The sequence below is a fragment of the Hemitrygon akajei genome, chromosome 21, assembly GCF_048418815.1.
Source record: "Hemitrygon akajei chromosome 21, sHemAka1.3, whole genome shotgun sequence".
Taxonomy (NCBI): Eukaryota; Metazoa; Chordata; class Chondrichthyes; order Myliobatiformes; family Dasyatidae; genus Hemitrygon; species Hemitrygon akajei.
This window is the reverse complement of record NC_133144.1, coordinates 31729548-31743842: the sequence shown is the minus strand read 5'-3', so window position 1 is coordinate 31743842 and position 14295 is coordinate 31729548. Positions and strand designations below refer to the sequence as shown.

The following is a 14295-nucleotide window of genomic DNA, read 5'->3' as shown; positions in this document are numbered from 1 at the left end:
ACATCGACCTCTAGCTTCTAACAGACCCTGTTAAGGAATTGGAGCTGGATCCAGATGAACTCCGCGTCATTTGGAAGGCTGAGGGATTGATGGACAGGACGCACAGGGATGTAGTTACACAAAAGGTGCAGGACACGGGCAACTTGGAGACCATCAGGAGGGAGAAAGGGACTATGCGACCTGTGCAGAGTACCCCTGTGGCTGTTCCCCTCAACAACAGGTATACTGCTTTGGATACCGTTGAGGGATATAACCTTGCAGAGGAACACCAGGGGTGTCAGGTCTCTGGCACTGAGTCTGGTTCTGTGGCTCAGAACAGAAGGAAGGAGAAGAAGTGATCTGTAGTGATGGGGGATTTGTTTAGGGGAACAGAAAGGAGATACTGAAGATAAGATTGAGATTCCTGGTTTTCTCTTTAGTGCCAGGATCAAGGACATCTTGGATAGAGTCCACAGCATTCTTAAGTGTAGGGGGGGAGGGGGGGAGCAGCCATAGGTCTTGGTCCATGTCCGTACCAATGACATGGATAGGATGGGTGACAATGTCCTGCAAAGTGACTTCAAGGAGTTAGCTGCTAAGTTAAAGGACAGGACCTGCTGTGTATTGAGCTCAGGATTACAAGGAACATAGGTGTGATAGATGATTTTAACATTCCACGTATTGACTGGGACTCCCATACTGTAAAAGGATTGGATGGGAAAGAGTTTGTCAAATGTGTTCAGGAAGGCTTCCTTAATCAGTGCATAGAACTAGAGGGAGTACGATACTAGATCTATTAAGAAATGAGACTGGGCAGGTGACAGAAGTTTGTGTAGGGGAGCACTTTGCCCATCTGGTGATCATAATACCATTAGTTTCAAAGTAAGTATGCAAAAAAGATAGGCCTGGTCCACTGGTTGAGATTCTAAGTTGGAGGAAGGCCAATTTTCTCAGAAAGGATCTAGCAAGTGTGGACTGGGACAGGTTGTTTTTCTGGTAAAGGTGTACTTAGTACGTGGGAGGCCTTGAAAAGTAAGTATCTTGTATGTTCCTGTCAGAATAAAAAGCAAGGTTAACAGGTTTAGAGAACCTTGGTTCTCAAGAGATATTGAGGCCCTGATTAAGAAAAAGGAGGTGCATAGCAGGTAAGGGTAGGTGGGAACAAATGAGGTACTTGAGTATAAGAAATGCAAGGGAGTACATAAGAGGGGAATCAGGAGGGCTAAAAGAAGGCACGACGCTGCTCTCGCAGAAGTAATACTCTGTACCTTGTAAAAGTATTCAGCTCCCACCCTTTGTTCAGAACAGGGGATTTTGATTAACTTAACTACGAATTTTTATGTGTGAATCTTGTGCATCCTCTTTTTACAGTGGAGCCCCCAAAAAACAGGGAAAATTGTAAAGCATGAAAAACTTTCAAAGTCACTAATTGAAATGTCAGCAGTTCAAAAGTATTCACCCCCACCCCCACCTTTTTGCTCAGTACTTAGTTGAACCACCTTTTGCCGCCAGTACCTCCAGTCGTCTTTTTGGATAAGTCTCTAATAGCTTTTCACAACACGCTGGAGCAAGATTTGCCCATTCCTTTTTGGAAAATTGCTCAAGCTGTGCCAGGTGAGTTAGGGAGAGGCAGTGGACAGCAATCTTGAGGTCTTGCCAGAAATATTCAGTTGGAATAAAGCCATGATTCAGCTTGGGCTGCTCAAGGGCATCAATTTTCTTCTTTTGAAGCTATTTCAGTGTTACGTTAGGGTTGCTTTGGGTCATTGTCCTGCTGCAAGATGAACTTCTTCCCCAGTTTAGGCTTTCTGGCAGAGACTTGCATATTTTTATTCAAGATCTCTCTGTATTTAGCAGCATTCATCTTCCCATCAATTCTGACCAGTTTTCCAGTCTTTGCTGCTGAAAAGTATCTGCGTAGCATGATGCTACCTCCACCATACTTTACAGTAAGAATGTTGTTACCTGGCTGATGTGCAGTATTAGATTTACGCCACACTTGCTGCTAATTGTTGAGGCCAAAAAGTTCCACCTAAGTCTTATCCGACCACAAAACCTTATTCATCATCTTCTAAGTGATGCTTTGCATTGTTTTTACAAGCAAGGATATGTTTTTTTCAAGCCAGGGCTCCTTCCTTGCCACTCTTCCATTAAAAACCCTTTATGTGCAAGACTTTGGAGATTCTGGACCTAGGCAATATGGCAGTAGTTTCATATTTTTCCACTTTTTTGTGATGGATTGCACTGAGCTCTGAGGCATGTTCAGTGTCTTTGAGATGGTCTAGTACCCTTCCCCAGATTTGTGCTTCTCTATTATTTCCCTGGCTTGCCTTGAATGCACTTTTGTCTTCATTTTGATTTGATTGAAAATCTACCATGCTGTTGGAATTTAGAGCGAGGTTGGGGGGGGGGGGGGGTTGCTATTTGGGCAGTCCTCCATTTTCCTACATCAACAATTTGGGTGAGTTGGTAAGATAATATACAGTATTGCACCTGAGGAAAGGTTGTGTAGTAATTACAAATGAGATAAATACATTTTCAGCCTCACAATTTTGGTTTTTAATTTTTAGTTAATTGTTGACATATTTTTGAATTTTTTTATTTGACACGTACAATGTTTTGTAGCTTAGCTCAAAATATCCTTATTTAAATTTAGCAAATGAGACAGTAAAATATGAAGATACTTAAGGGGGTTGAATAATTTTTCAAGGCACTGTCATAAGAGCAAAAGGGTAGCAAGGGTGAAAATTGGTCCTCTGGAAGTGATGTACCATCAATAACTCTCGGAGACGGGAGGCGAACGATGGCCTTTTATTAGCGGCAGAAGTGACCACAACATCTTGGAGACTGAGGCAGGAGCAGTGCCTCCAATCGCCTTTATACAGGGGTCTGTGGGAGGAGCCACAGGAGCAGTCAACAGAGGGGCATGTCCAGACAGGTATACACATAGTTTACCACATTCACCACCCCCTTTGTTTTAAAAGAGAGTCCCCACGGGGCGAAGTTTCTTACAAGTATATTTACAGGTTAAGTCTATCAGGTGGTCGAATCTGTTGCTGTGATCTACGTAACACCGGTGACGGTGGTTGTGCTGGCTCCGGCCTGACTTGAAGTGCCAGCCCGTTAGGCATCAGTAACCCCTCATGCGTGTGCGTGGCGCCCGGTATGGGAGTGTCGTGAGGAGTCTGTGTAGGGCTTGGTGTGCGCGATGTCTCGGTATATACATTGGTGGGTACGGGGTTCATAGTCACCGTGGAGTGTTAGGAGTAGGGGTCTGATGCTCCTGTAGGTGCCAGGTCGCGGATGGAGACCGTGTCCTCCCGCCCATCAGGTAAGACCATGTAGGCATATGGGAACGTGGCCTTCAGTTGGCACTGGTCAACCATCTGGTCCATTTCCCTCTGAAAGGCAGAGACACCATTCGAGACACCGAAGGAGACGCACAGGAAGTGATAGAGCCTGCGGCCTGCCTCAAAGATGGTGTAGGGGCGGTCCTCCGGGCGGATGGGGAGCTGATGGTAAGCGGATTTCAGGTCTATGATCGAGTACACCTTGTACTGAGCAATCTGATTGACCATATCCGCGATGTGGGGTAGGGGGTACGTGTCAAGCTGCGTGAACCTATTGATGGTCTGGCTATAGTCCACGACCATCCTATTTTTCTGCCCGGTCTGAACAACGACCACCTGGGCCCTCCAGGGACTTTTGCTTGGCTCAATGATTCCCTCCCTGAGCAGCCGCTGCACCTCCGACTTAATGAAGACCCTGTCCCCTGCGCTGTACCTCCTGCTTTTAGTTGCCACAGGTTTACAGTCGGGGGTCAGGTTGGCGAACAGCGGTGGGGGAGGGATCTTGAGGGTGGAGAGGCTGCAAGTGGTGTCTGTAGCGCGGCTGTTGGCATGGTGCTGGGTGGGATGTGCGGGTCGGTGTGTGTGTGTGGTCAGTAGCAGGGTATATGATGAAGTCCCACAAAACTGAGGATTTCTGAAAGTGATTGATGGGAGGGGCCCGTCATACTCCATTGTCACACTTTTCAGGTGGCTCTGGAAGTCGAGCCCCAATAGCACAGGGGCACACAGTTGAGGCATGACCAGTAACACAAAGTTCCGATATTCTGTGCCCTGCACCACCAATGTTGCTACACAACCCCCCCCCGGATGTCTGTGGAATGCGATCCAGAAGCCATGGTGACCTTCTGGCTTACCGGCTGTGTCACGTGTCCGCAGCGTTGCAATGTGTCCAGGTGAATAGAACTCTCAGTGCTGCCCGTGTCAAACAGGCAGCTAGTCCTGTGCCCCTCTACCAGGATGTCCATCATTGACCTTGCGAGCTGGTGTGGAGCGCTTTGGTTGAGGGTCACGGAGGCTAGAGTTGCATCGCCGTCTAGGTGCCCGGTAAGCACCCGTGGGTCGGAGGCGGGGCGAGGTGGCGCCAACAAAGATGGCCGCCCCCATGCCTCGCACATGGCGGGCAGGCAAGATGACGGTGACCAAGATGGCCGCCCCCATGCCTCGCATGCAGCGCTGCTCAACCCCGCTCGTGGTTTGGACTTACAGGCCTTGGCAAAGTGGCCCTTCTTTCCGCAGCTGGAGCAGGTCGCTTCTCGGGCTGGGCAGCGTTTTCGGGGGTGCTTTTCGAGTCCACAGAAGTAACACTGCGTGGACTCGCAACTGGCAGCAGCTGAGGTCGATTCGCTGGCGGGTTGCGGGGTCTGCAGCGTTCACAGGGCCGGCGGGAGATCGCACACCTGGAGAGCGTCAGCGTTGTGCAGAGCGGCCTCCAGTGTGTCGGCCAGCTCAATTGCCGAATGTAAGGTAAGATCGGCGTGTTCCAGCAGCCACTGGCGCACGTACACTGACCTGATCCCCGTAATGAAGGCGTCTCTTACCAGCAGCTCTGCATGCTGTTCTGCTGTCAGTCCCCTGCAGTCGCAGGTCCGCACGAGTGTCTGTAGGGCTCGGACAAACTCAGCGCTCGACTCTCCGGCCCGCTACTGTCGTGTTGCTAAGCGATGTCTTGCGTAGACTGTGTTCACCGGCCGCTGGTACTGTCTTTTGAGGGCATCCAGTGCCCCTTGGTAGGTTAGCAGGTTCCTCATCAGGGAGTAGACCCGTGGACTGACCCTGGAGAGGAGAATTTTGTGCATCGTTGCAGGCTCGGTCACACGAATCTCCTCCAGGTACGATTGGAAGCATGCAAGCCAGAGTTCAAAAGCGATGCTGGCTTCCGGAGATTGAGGGTCAGTATCCAATCTGTCCGGTCGTAAAATGCTCTCCATGTTTCAAAATTGCTGCTAATAAAATTGATGCACCATCAGTAACTCTCAGAGACGGGAGGCGAATGATAGGCTTTTATTAGCAGCAAGTGACCACAACATCTTGAAGACTGAGGCAGGAGCAGTGCCTCCAATCACCTTTATACAGGGGTCTGTGGGAGGAGCCACAGGAGCAGTCAGCAGGGGGGCATGGCCAGACAGGTATACACATAGTTTACCACAGAAAGATCAGAGTGCAAATCTATACGTGCAGCTGAAGGAGATGGGGGAGATCTTAAATTAATTTTTTGCATCTATTTACTCAGGAAACTGACAGAGTCGATAGAAATGAGGCAGTGCAGCGGCAAGGTCATGAACCCTATACAGATTACAGAGAGGAGTGAGTGGTTTGCTGTTTTGAGGAAAATCCCCAGGGCCTGACAAGATGTACTTTTGAACCCTGGAGGTTAATGCAGTAATTACAGGGGCCCTAGTAGAGATCCTTAGCCATGGGTGAGGATTGAAGACTGGCTGATGTTGTTGCTTTATTTAAGATAAGAATAAGGCAGGAAATTATAGCCCCATGAGCCTGACATCAGAAGTGGGAAAGTTATTGAAAGGTATTTGAAGGTCTGGACTCTAGCTTCACGGGAGAAGCCAGAGAGTGGTAGCTTGACTCCCTGACTGGAGGCCTGTGACTAGTGGTGTGTTGCAGGGAATTGGTGCTGGGTCCATCGTTGTTTATCATTCAGGTCGTTGATGTAGATGATAATGTGGTAAACTGGATCTGCAGATTTGCAGATGACACTGAGATTGGGCGTGTAATGGACAGTGAGAAAGACTTTCAAAGCTTGCAGCACAATGTTGACCCAGCTGGAAGAATGAACTGAAAAATGGGAGATCGAATTTAATGCAGGTAAATGTGAGGTGTTGCACTTTGGGAGAACAAATCACGATGAGTGGTTGGCACTAAGAAGTGCAGTGGAACAGAGGGATCTGGGAATACAGATCCATAATTCCTTGAAAGTGGTATCACAGGTAGATAGGGTCATAAAGAAAGCTTTTGGCACATTGGCCTTCATAAATCAAAGTATTGAGTACAGGAGTTGGGTTGTTAAGTTAAAATTGTGTTGAGTTGTTGTTGAGGTTTAATTTGGAGTATTGTGTCCAGTTTGGGTCACCTACCTATAGGAAAGATGTATATAAGATTGGAAGAGTGCAGAAAAGATTGACAACGATGTTGCTGGGACCTGAGGACCTGAGTTATAGGGAAAGGATGAATAGGTTAGAACTTTATACCCAAGAACTTAGAAGATTGAGGGGAGATTTGGTAAGGTGTACAGAATTATTAGGGATATAGAAAGGGTAAATACAAGCTGGCTTTTTCTACTGAGATTGGGTGAGATTACAACGAGAGGTCATGGGTTAAGGGTGAAAGGTGAAATGCTTAAGGGGAGCATAAGGGGGAACTTCTTCACTCAAAAGGTGGTGAAATTGTGGAATGAGCTGCTAGCACAAGTGGTGGATGCAGATTCGATTTCAATGTTTAAGATAAATTTAGATAGGAGCATGGATGGGAGGGATATGGAGGGCTGTGGTCCGGGTGTAGGTCAATGGAGTAGGCAGTTTAAATGGTTCAGCATTGACGAGATGGGCCGAAGGACTTGCTTCTGTGCTGTAGTTTTCTATGACGTTATCTGAACTTTACCGCTGATTTCCTTCCTTATTGTCCATCTATAACTACATTGGAGAAGGAGGTGGGCTCTGCTTCCTTGGACCACTGCGGTACCAGTGGAGGGACAGTGCAGACGGAGTGATACATTCCCAGTATGGGGTGTGTGCTGTGCCTCTCCTTGTTGGGGGAGAAGTTGTAGGTTTGCGAGGTACTGTTGATGGCTGAAAAGCTGTAGGATTGGGGATTTGGTGTTTTTAAAAAAAAAATGAAGCCAGGTTTGATGGTAGAAAGTTACGCAGACGTAGTTTCTTGCGTACATGCTGTTGGGCTGAGCTGTACAGCAAGGAGAAGCAGACTGTGGGTTGATATGAACACATCCTGTTGCAGTGCTGGTATTGTTGGGGCTTTTCCTTCCTGTCTCAGCATTATTCTGTCTCAGTTTCAAAGTAGCTTGTGGAATCAATTCCTCTTCCTGTTATGGGTTCCTTTCTCTCCATCACACCTTCTGTTATTGGAATTGGTTTATTATTGCAAGGCAAGAGTTCTGCTCCTATACCGTCCAGGCTGATCATGTCGAGCACAAGTATGTAGAAGTTGCAAGGACAATATTGAATAAAGTGCATCATCAACAATTCAGTCCAGGTGTGCAGCCTTTCGTTGATTCTATTATGGTTATTATTTTATTAAGAATGTCCGTTAAGGAAATGAATGTCAGGGTTGTATATGGTGACATGTATGTACTTGGATAATAAATTTACTTTGAAGAGGTCCATTTGAGAGTGTGGTGAATGCAGGATAGATCTGTCATTGCACTTAGTGTTATGTGCTTTCAGCTTCAGTGTCTCACCTGGCTCCTCCTTCCCTTTCTCCTACAGTCCACTCTCCTCTCCTGTCAAGTTCCTTCCTCTCCAGCCTTTTACCTTTCCTCTACCTGCCTGGCTTCACCTAGCTAGTCCTCCTTCACCTCCCACCTCCCCCACCTTCTTAACCTGATGTCTTCTCCATTCCTAAAGAAGGTTCTCTGCCCAAAGCGTCGACTGTTTATTCTTTTCCATACATGCTGACTGACCTGCTGAGTTCCTCCAGCATTTTGTGTGTTGCTTAGTATTTAATGCCTAACTTGGAGGCCTGTCAGCTGAAGGCACCACTGGTAGGGCCTGTTCTTGTGCTGTGCTGTTCTACATCAGAATCAGGTTTATTGTCACTGACTTGTGTCGTGAAATATGTTGCTTTCCAGTAGCAGTACTGTGCAAGATGTATGGTAAAAGTCCATACATTACAAAAATAAATAGAGCTAAAAAGGAGATAAGATAATGTTAATGGGTTGATGAACCATTCAGAACTTGATGGGGATGTGAGGAATGAGGGGAGAGTGGGGCATGGTTGTCACAACTGGCAAGGCGAAAGCTCCACAAGTTTCTGTGTAACCAAGTCCTGTGGTCAGGAGTGAGTGGCTCTCCTCTTCTGAAACTAATATATTAGTATGTACATGGTTGGTCTAAAGTGATAACTTTTGATTTCTTCTAGGATGGAGGATGCCTATAACCTTGGGACACGAGATGTGAGTATGATGTGGTGTTGGGGGATTATTCGATCTGGCCCTGCCTCTGCTCAGCCTGTTGACTGCTGTGTCCTTCCCCCAGGCTGACAGTGACTTTGGGCAGCTGGACCTGAATGTGTTAACTGGCTCGGAGGCTTCCCTTGTCCCCAGTAAGTGCAATGACGGGCTGCGGGTGGAGTAGGGAGCTGACATAAGTGATCTGTGTACTGAGGGAGAGTGTGGGAGTGGCTGAGGGATGTCTGGAGCTGTGTGTCCCCTTGAACAGGGATGCAGGCGAGTATGGCTTTGAGCAAGGTAGTCTGAAGGCCTGGGTTGGTTGTTAGGGTGTGGGATGAGTATGGGAGGTACAGAGATTCCTGATGGGGAAGCAGAGTTTGGGTGAAGGGGTGCCAATCTGAGATGTAGGGCTGTGTAGGTCTGGCTGAGTCTTGGGAGGGATTTGGGTCATGGGCTGGGCTTTGCCTCTGGTAGAGTGGTGGGCTGTGGTGGGCCTAGGACAGGGGTTTCCAACCTTTTGTATGCTATTGGCTAATGCCATTAAGTAAGGTATCTGTGAACCCCAGTTTGGGAACCCCTGACCTAGGAGAAGCTATGATGCCCTCTTGGTGCAACTCTGACCAATTCTTGTCTTCCTATCGCAGCTGGTGGTCCGTATATTGACATCTGTGAACAGCCAAAGCAGGTAAATCCTACTCCATGAGGGAATAAAGGGATAATTTGTGACGGTAATTGGTTCCAGATGAATTAGCAGACTGTAGAACAGCAGTAGAGTGTGCTGAGTGGCAAGAAACAATGGAGGGATGGATGTCTTGGAAACTGGCGGGGGAGGTGTTCATGGAATTCCCCAGCATTAGTAAATTAATAACTTGGGTGTTGTATATTCTATATGACGCAACACTTGGCAGTGTGTTAGATGTAGTCAGGGTGAAGAAATGGTTGTAGCTTGATGCTACAAAATGCAGCAAGTTAATATTTAACTAGAAGGACAGGGTGAGGCAATGGTTCTGGAAAAGAGAACAGTGGGTGTATGTGGTGGGGTATGTCACTGAAAGTGGCAGGGCAGGTTAAGGAAATGGTGAACTGAAGAGTGAAGGATCTGAGCTTTGTAAATGGAGGCGGAGAGCAAAAGAGCCAAGTGGATGCAAGAAGATTTATGAGCATGTTCCTGGGACCAGAGAGCTTGGGTCATAAGGAGAGACTGGATAGGCAAGGGTTTAATCCCGAGAGTGTCAGAGACTGAGAGGTGACCTAATAACGGGCCATAGGTAAAGTGAATGGTCAGTCTTTGTCCCAGGGCAAGGTAGTCCAGAACTAGAGGGCATAGATTTAGTGAGGGTAAAAATTTATAAGAAACCTGAGGGGTAACATTTTCAGAGGATGACAAGTATATGGAACGAGCTAGTAGAGGAAGTGATATAGGTGGATAGAATTATAATATTTAAACTGCATTTGTACAGATACATGGCTAAGATGGCTAGAGGGATATAGGCCAAGTGTGGGGAAGTAGGACCAGCTGAGATGGGCATCCCAATCGGTATGGACCTGGGTCAGAGGGCTTGTTTGTGTGCTGTAGTGCTCTGACTCCCATGATGACCTTTATAAAACAATGGTTTGGCAGCAACTTGAAGACAGTCCTGCTCGAGGAAATGCACATCAGAAAATTTGTGAAGGCTTTGAAGAGTGTGCAGAATGATTTGCCAAAATCATTCCAGAGTGAGAGGACCATAGTTGCATGTGTGGACTGGAGGTTAGGTCGTTTTTCCTGGAACATGTTGAATTGACTTTCTTACCTCCTTCACGTACATGAGAAGTAAAAATCTTTGTTACGTCTGTATGTGCAATGTGCAAATTATAGTAACTTGTAATAAGTAGTATGTACAATAAGATAAAACAGAACAGTTAGAATGAGCTAAATTGATATTATTTGTACTAAAACACTGGAAGCATTTGTCTTACCATTAATACAGTTCAATTCATTACAACAGGGAATTGAAGGCATACAAGAGCAGCAATAAGAGAATGCAGTGTAACAGCTACAAGTAAAGTGTAGTGCAAGTAGGTAGAGTACAAGGGAACCTGATGGGGTTGTTTAAACAGTAGACTGAGAACTGTTCCCATGGATGGAGCAGTTGACAGCCACAGGAAGAAGATTTGAGGGAGAAATTTTAATGCAGTGAGTGGCGGGGTATGAAATGTCTGGCCAAAGGGGGGAGTATTGGAGGTAAATTTAATAATATAATGGTTGGAGCAAGTGGAAATAATTGAATGATTGTTTGTGGAGCTGAGAGTGTGCTGGGCATAGAGTTACAATAGTCCTCTAAGCTACAACATTTTTGGGTGGCTGTGATTTTTTAAGAAAAGTATAGTTTTGCTCGGAACACGATGTACTGTGTGGAGTACGTTGCTCTAGATCTCTGGGAATGGCTCTGAGAAATCCCACATGCAGGTAACAGTGGGAGGCTGAAAGTCATTGGGATGAGAGGGTGTTGAGCACTGAACTGATGGTCCTAGGAAGCTGGGTACCAGAGATGGAACCTCTCCTAATGACCACACTGTTATCAATCTGCTGCAGACTGCAGTCAGCTGGAAGCTGAAAGGTGAAAAGCCACAGTGGGGATTTTAGTGATGGCTCACTGGATGCTTTTGGAATGGTCTGTGAGTTCACATTTCTACTGTGGCAGAGTGGAAGTTGTCTCACCCTGACTGTTTCCTGTGGGAGCAGGATCCCTTCACCACCATTACACCACTCCATAGTCTGTATCCATGCTGGGGACAGTTACCTCTGGAGAAAGATGATGGAATAGATGGCCTTGTTGCCAAGCTTGTAGAGAATACGAAGATTGGTGGAGGGGCAGGTAGTGTTGAGGAAACGGGTAGGCTCCAGAAGGATTTGGGCAGATTAGGAGAATAGGCAAGAGAGTGGCAAATGAAATACAATGTTGGAAAATGCATGGTCATGCACTTAAGTAGAATAAATAAATGTGCAGACTATTTCATAAATGGGAAGGAAGTCCAAAAATCTGAGATGCAGAGGGACTTGAGTCCTTGTGCAGAACACCCTAAAAGTTAACTCGTAGGTCGAGTTGCTAGTGAGGAAGGCAAATGCAATGTTGGCATTCATTTCAAGAGGACTAGAATACAAGAGCAGGGATGTGATGCTGAGGATTTATAAGGCACTGGTGAGGCCTCACCTTGAGTGTTGTGTACATTTTTGTACTCCTAAGAAAAGATGTGCCGGCATTGGAGAGGGTTCAGGGGAGGTTCACAAGGATGATTCTGGGTATGAAAGGGTTATTGTATGAGGAATGTTTGAAGGCTCTGGGTCTATACTCGCTGAAATTTAGAATGATGGGGGGGGGGGGGGGAAATCTCATTAAAATCTTTCAAATGTTGAAAGGCCTAGACTGTAGATGTGGAAAGGATGTTTCCCATGGTGGGAGAGTCTAGGACAAAGGGGCACAGCCTCAGGATAGAGGGGTGTCCATTTAAACAGATGTGGAGAAATTTCTTTAGCTGGAGGGTGGTGAATTTGTTATCACAGGCAGCTATGGAGACCAGGTCATTTGGTGTATTTAAGGCAGAGCTTGATAGGTTCTCGATTGGCCACAGCATCAAAGGAAATGGGGAGAAGGCCGTGGAGCGGGTTGAGGCGGCGAGAAAACGATCAGCAATGATTGAATGGCAAAGTAGACTCGATGGGCCAAATGGCCTAGTTCTGCTTCTATGTCTTGTGGTCTATTGTCTAAAAGCTGGCTCAAGAGCAAGGTGAAGACAGCACCTTCTGGGGGTATAGACTGGAAGAGCGGCGCAGTCTTCACGGAACAAGAATCACCATTGACAGCTGTCTGTGCTGGCATTTTACTCACTAGTCCTGCAGAGATGCTCAATATTTCCTGATCTCCACTCATCAGCAAGACTGAATCAGATTGTTGTAACCCCAATAACTCGGAATGGGAGTTCAGTGTACCCTCCCTCCTACCAACTACTGCCAGCAACCATCTGAGTGACAGATTGCCCACCAAGACTTGCGCAGATGATCACCATATCTGCTGGAGAAATTTAGCATGTCAAGCAGCATCTTTTAGAGTAAAGGAATCATCAATGGTTCATGTCAAAGTCCTGTAAGAGTCAAAAATTCCTTTCCTCCCTCAGATGCTTCTCAACCCACTGATTTCCTCCAGTAGAGGAAATCAGTTGCTTCAGATTCCAGCTTCTGCAGTTTCCAGTGTTTCCACTGCACTGGTGACTGCTGGTCTGGCTGCTACATAATCTGGTGCATTACCTGCATCAAGAGCATTGGACCGATGCTGAAGCTCTCGAGCATTTTGGACAAAGGCAGCAGCTTGCATACAGAGTGTCTACAGCCGGCAGCTGTGATGTGTCCTCAGCTTCTGGGCATTCCCAAAGTCTGACATAATTGGGCCATGCAGAAGGACTGTTGGGTTCTCTACTGAAAAGAATGAGGGTAGCCAAGAGTTTGGATTGGAAGCTCCATCAAAGGAAGGGTGGAAAAACTGCTCCACCAGCACGTGAAGGTCAAGGACCTGTAGAAAACCCCTGGGCTGTTGAACGGATTGTGGATAGGAAGAGTAGATGAGGTCCAAATCCTGTAGAATGGAGGCCACGTAATCAATTGCAGAGAAGCTGTCTTGCAACTTGGCCTCTGAACAAATACAAGTGCATGCATCATCCACAACTCCTGAGATTCTGGAACCCTTGGATCTGGACAGTGCTTCTTCTATGATAAACCATTTCACATAAGTTCTCAAGGCCACGCCCATAGCTGGGTTTGTTTTAGATACAGTTGGCTGCGTTGGCAGGTCGCGTTGATCATCTGGCTGATCACAGTCTTCTGGATTCAACTCCTTTCCAAACTCTGTTGCTGGAGAAGATTACCAAGCAGACAGGAACAAAACTGCAAAGATGTGAAAGGCATAGATAAAGTAGACAGCTAGCATCTTTTTCCTAGAATTGAAAAATCTAATACAAAAGGGCATACATTTAAAGTGAGTGGGGTAAGTTCAAAGGAGATGTTCAGTGGTGCCTGAAATGCACTGTCGGGTGGTGATGGAGTTAGATACAACAGAGGTGTTTTAGATGATTTTGTGCACGTGAATATGCAGAGATGAATGGATATGGACAAAAGGAATGAACTTAGATAAGCATTTAATTGTTACTTCCATTAGTTCAGCACAACATCATGTTTCTGCTCGATGCCACGGGTGCAGAAAAGTGAAACGTGTCCTCTCACTCCTGGGATTTCCTAGCTCATTATAGCTCAAAATGGGGAAGTGTTTGGGGGTGGTATTGAAAGTCTCATCCACATGTTGGGAGTACAATGAAGCCCCCTGTGTGGTAGAAGCAGAGCATCTTGCATATAAAACTACCCACTGCCCTCCTGACAACTTCCTACCACTCCAACCTGAGGCTGATTGGAATCAAGTTGCCCACTAAAGAAGATTTTAAGTCCTAGAACTGAACCATACTTGGGCTTGGCCCTAACTGACAGCTTAAAGCAGATTACTGTAACCCAGGAGTTCCCAACCTTGAGTCTACTGACCCATTGCTTAATGGTAGTGATCCATGGCATGGAAAAGGTTGGGAGCCCCTGCAGTATTCTATTTGTGTACTTTTATTTAAGTGATTTAAAGATTTGTCCTACTGTCCTGTGTATCTGGACTCTCTGTCTCTCTTTTGTTCCCTTGCACAGCACTACCTCAGATCTCCCATTGCATTATATTACTTCGCGCCCCTTTGTTAAGATTAATCTGCTCCATGCCTGTCAACTGTTTGTATCTCTGCCCTGTCTATCATAGTCCATTATAA

General features: G+C 46.5%; 1 protein-coding gene across 2 annotated transcripts in view; it reads left to right on the top strand.

The window, feature by feature from the left end:
• nfkb2 (nuclear factor of kappa light polypeptide gene enhancer in B-cells 2 (p49/p100)) overlaps nucleotides 1–14295 on the top strand; it is a 75337-nt gene that overhangs the window by 13695 nt on the left and 47347 nt on the right. For both annotated transcript variants that reach the window (XM_073025086.1, XM_073025088.1), the window contains 3 exons: nucleotides 8436–8469; nucleotides 8552–8618; nucleotides 9111–9151. In XM_073025086.1, coding sequence (XP_072881187.1) covers nucleotides 8437–8469; nucleotides 8552–8618; nucleotides 9111–9151 — 141 coding nt within the window. In that variant the 5' untranslated portion in view covers nucleotide 8436. The remainder of the gene's footprint in view (nucleotides 1–8435; nucleotides 8470–8551; nucleotides 8619–9110; nucleotides 9152–14295) is intronic.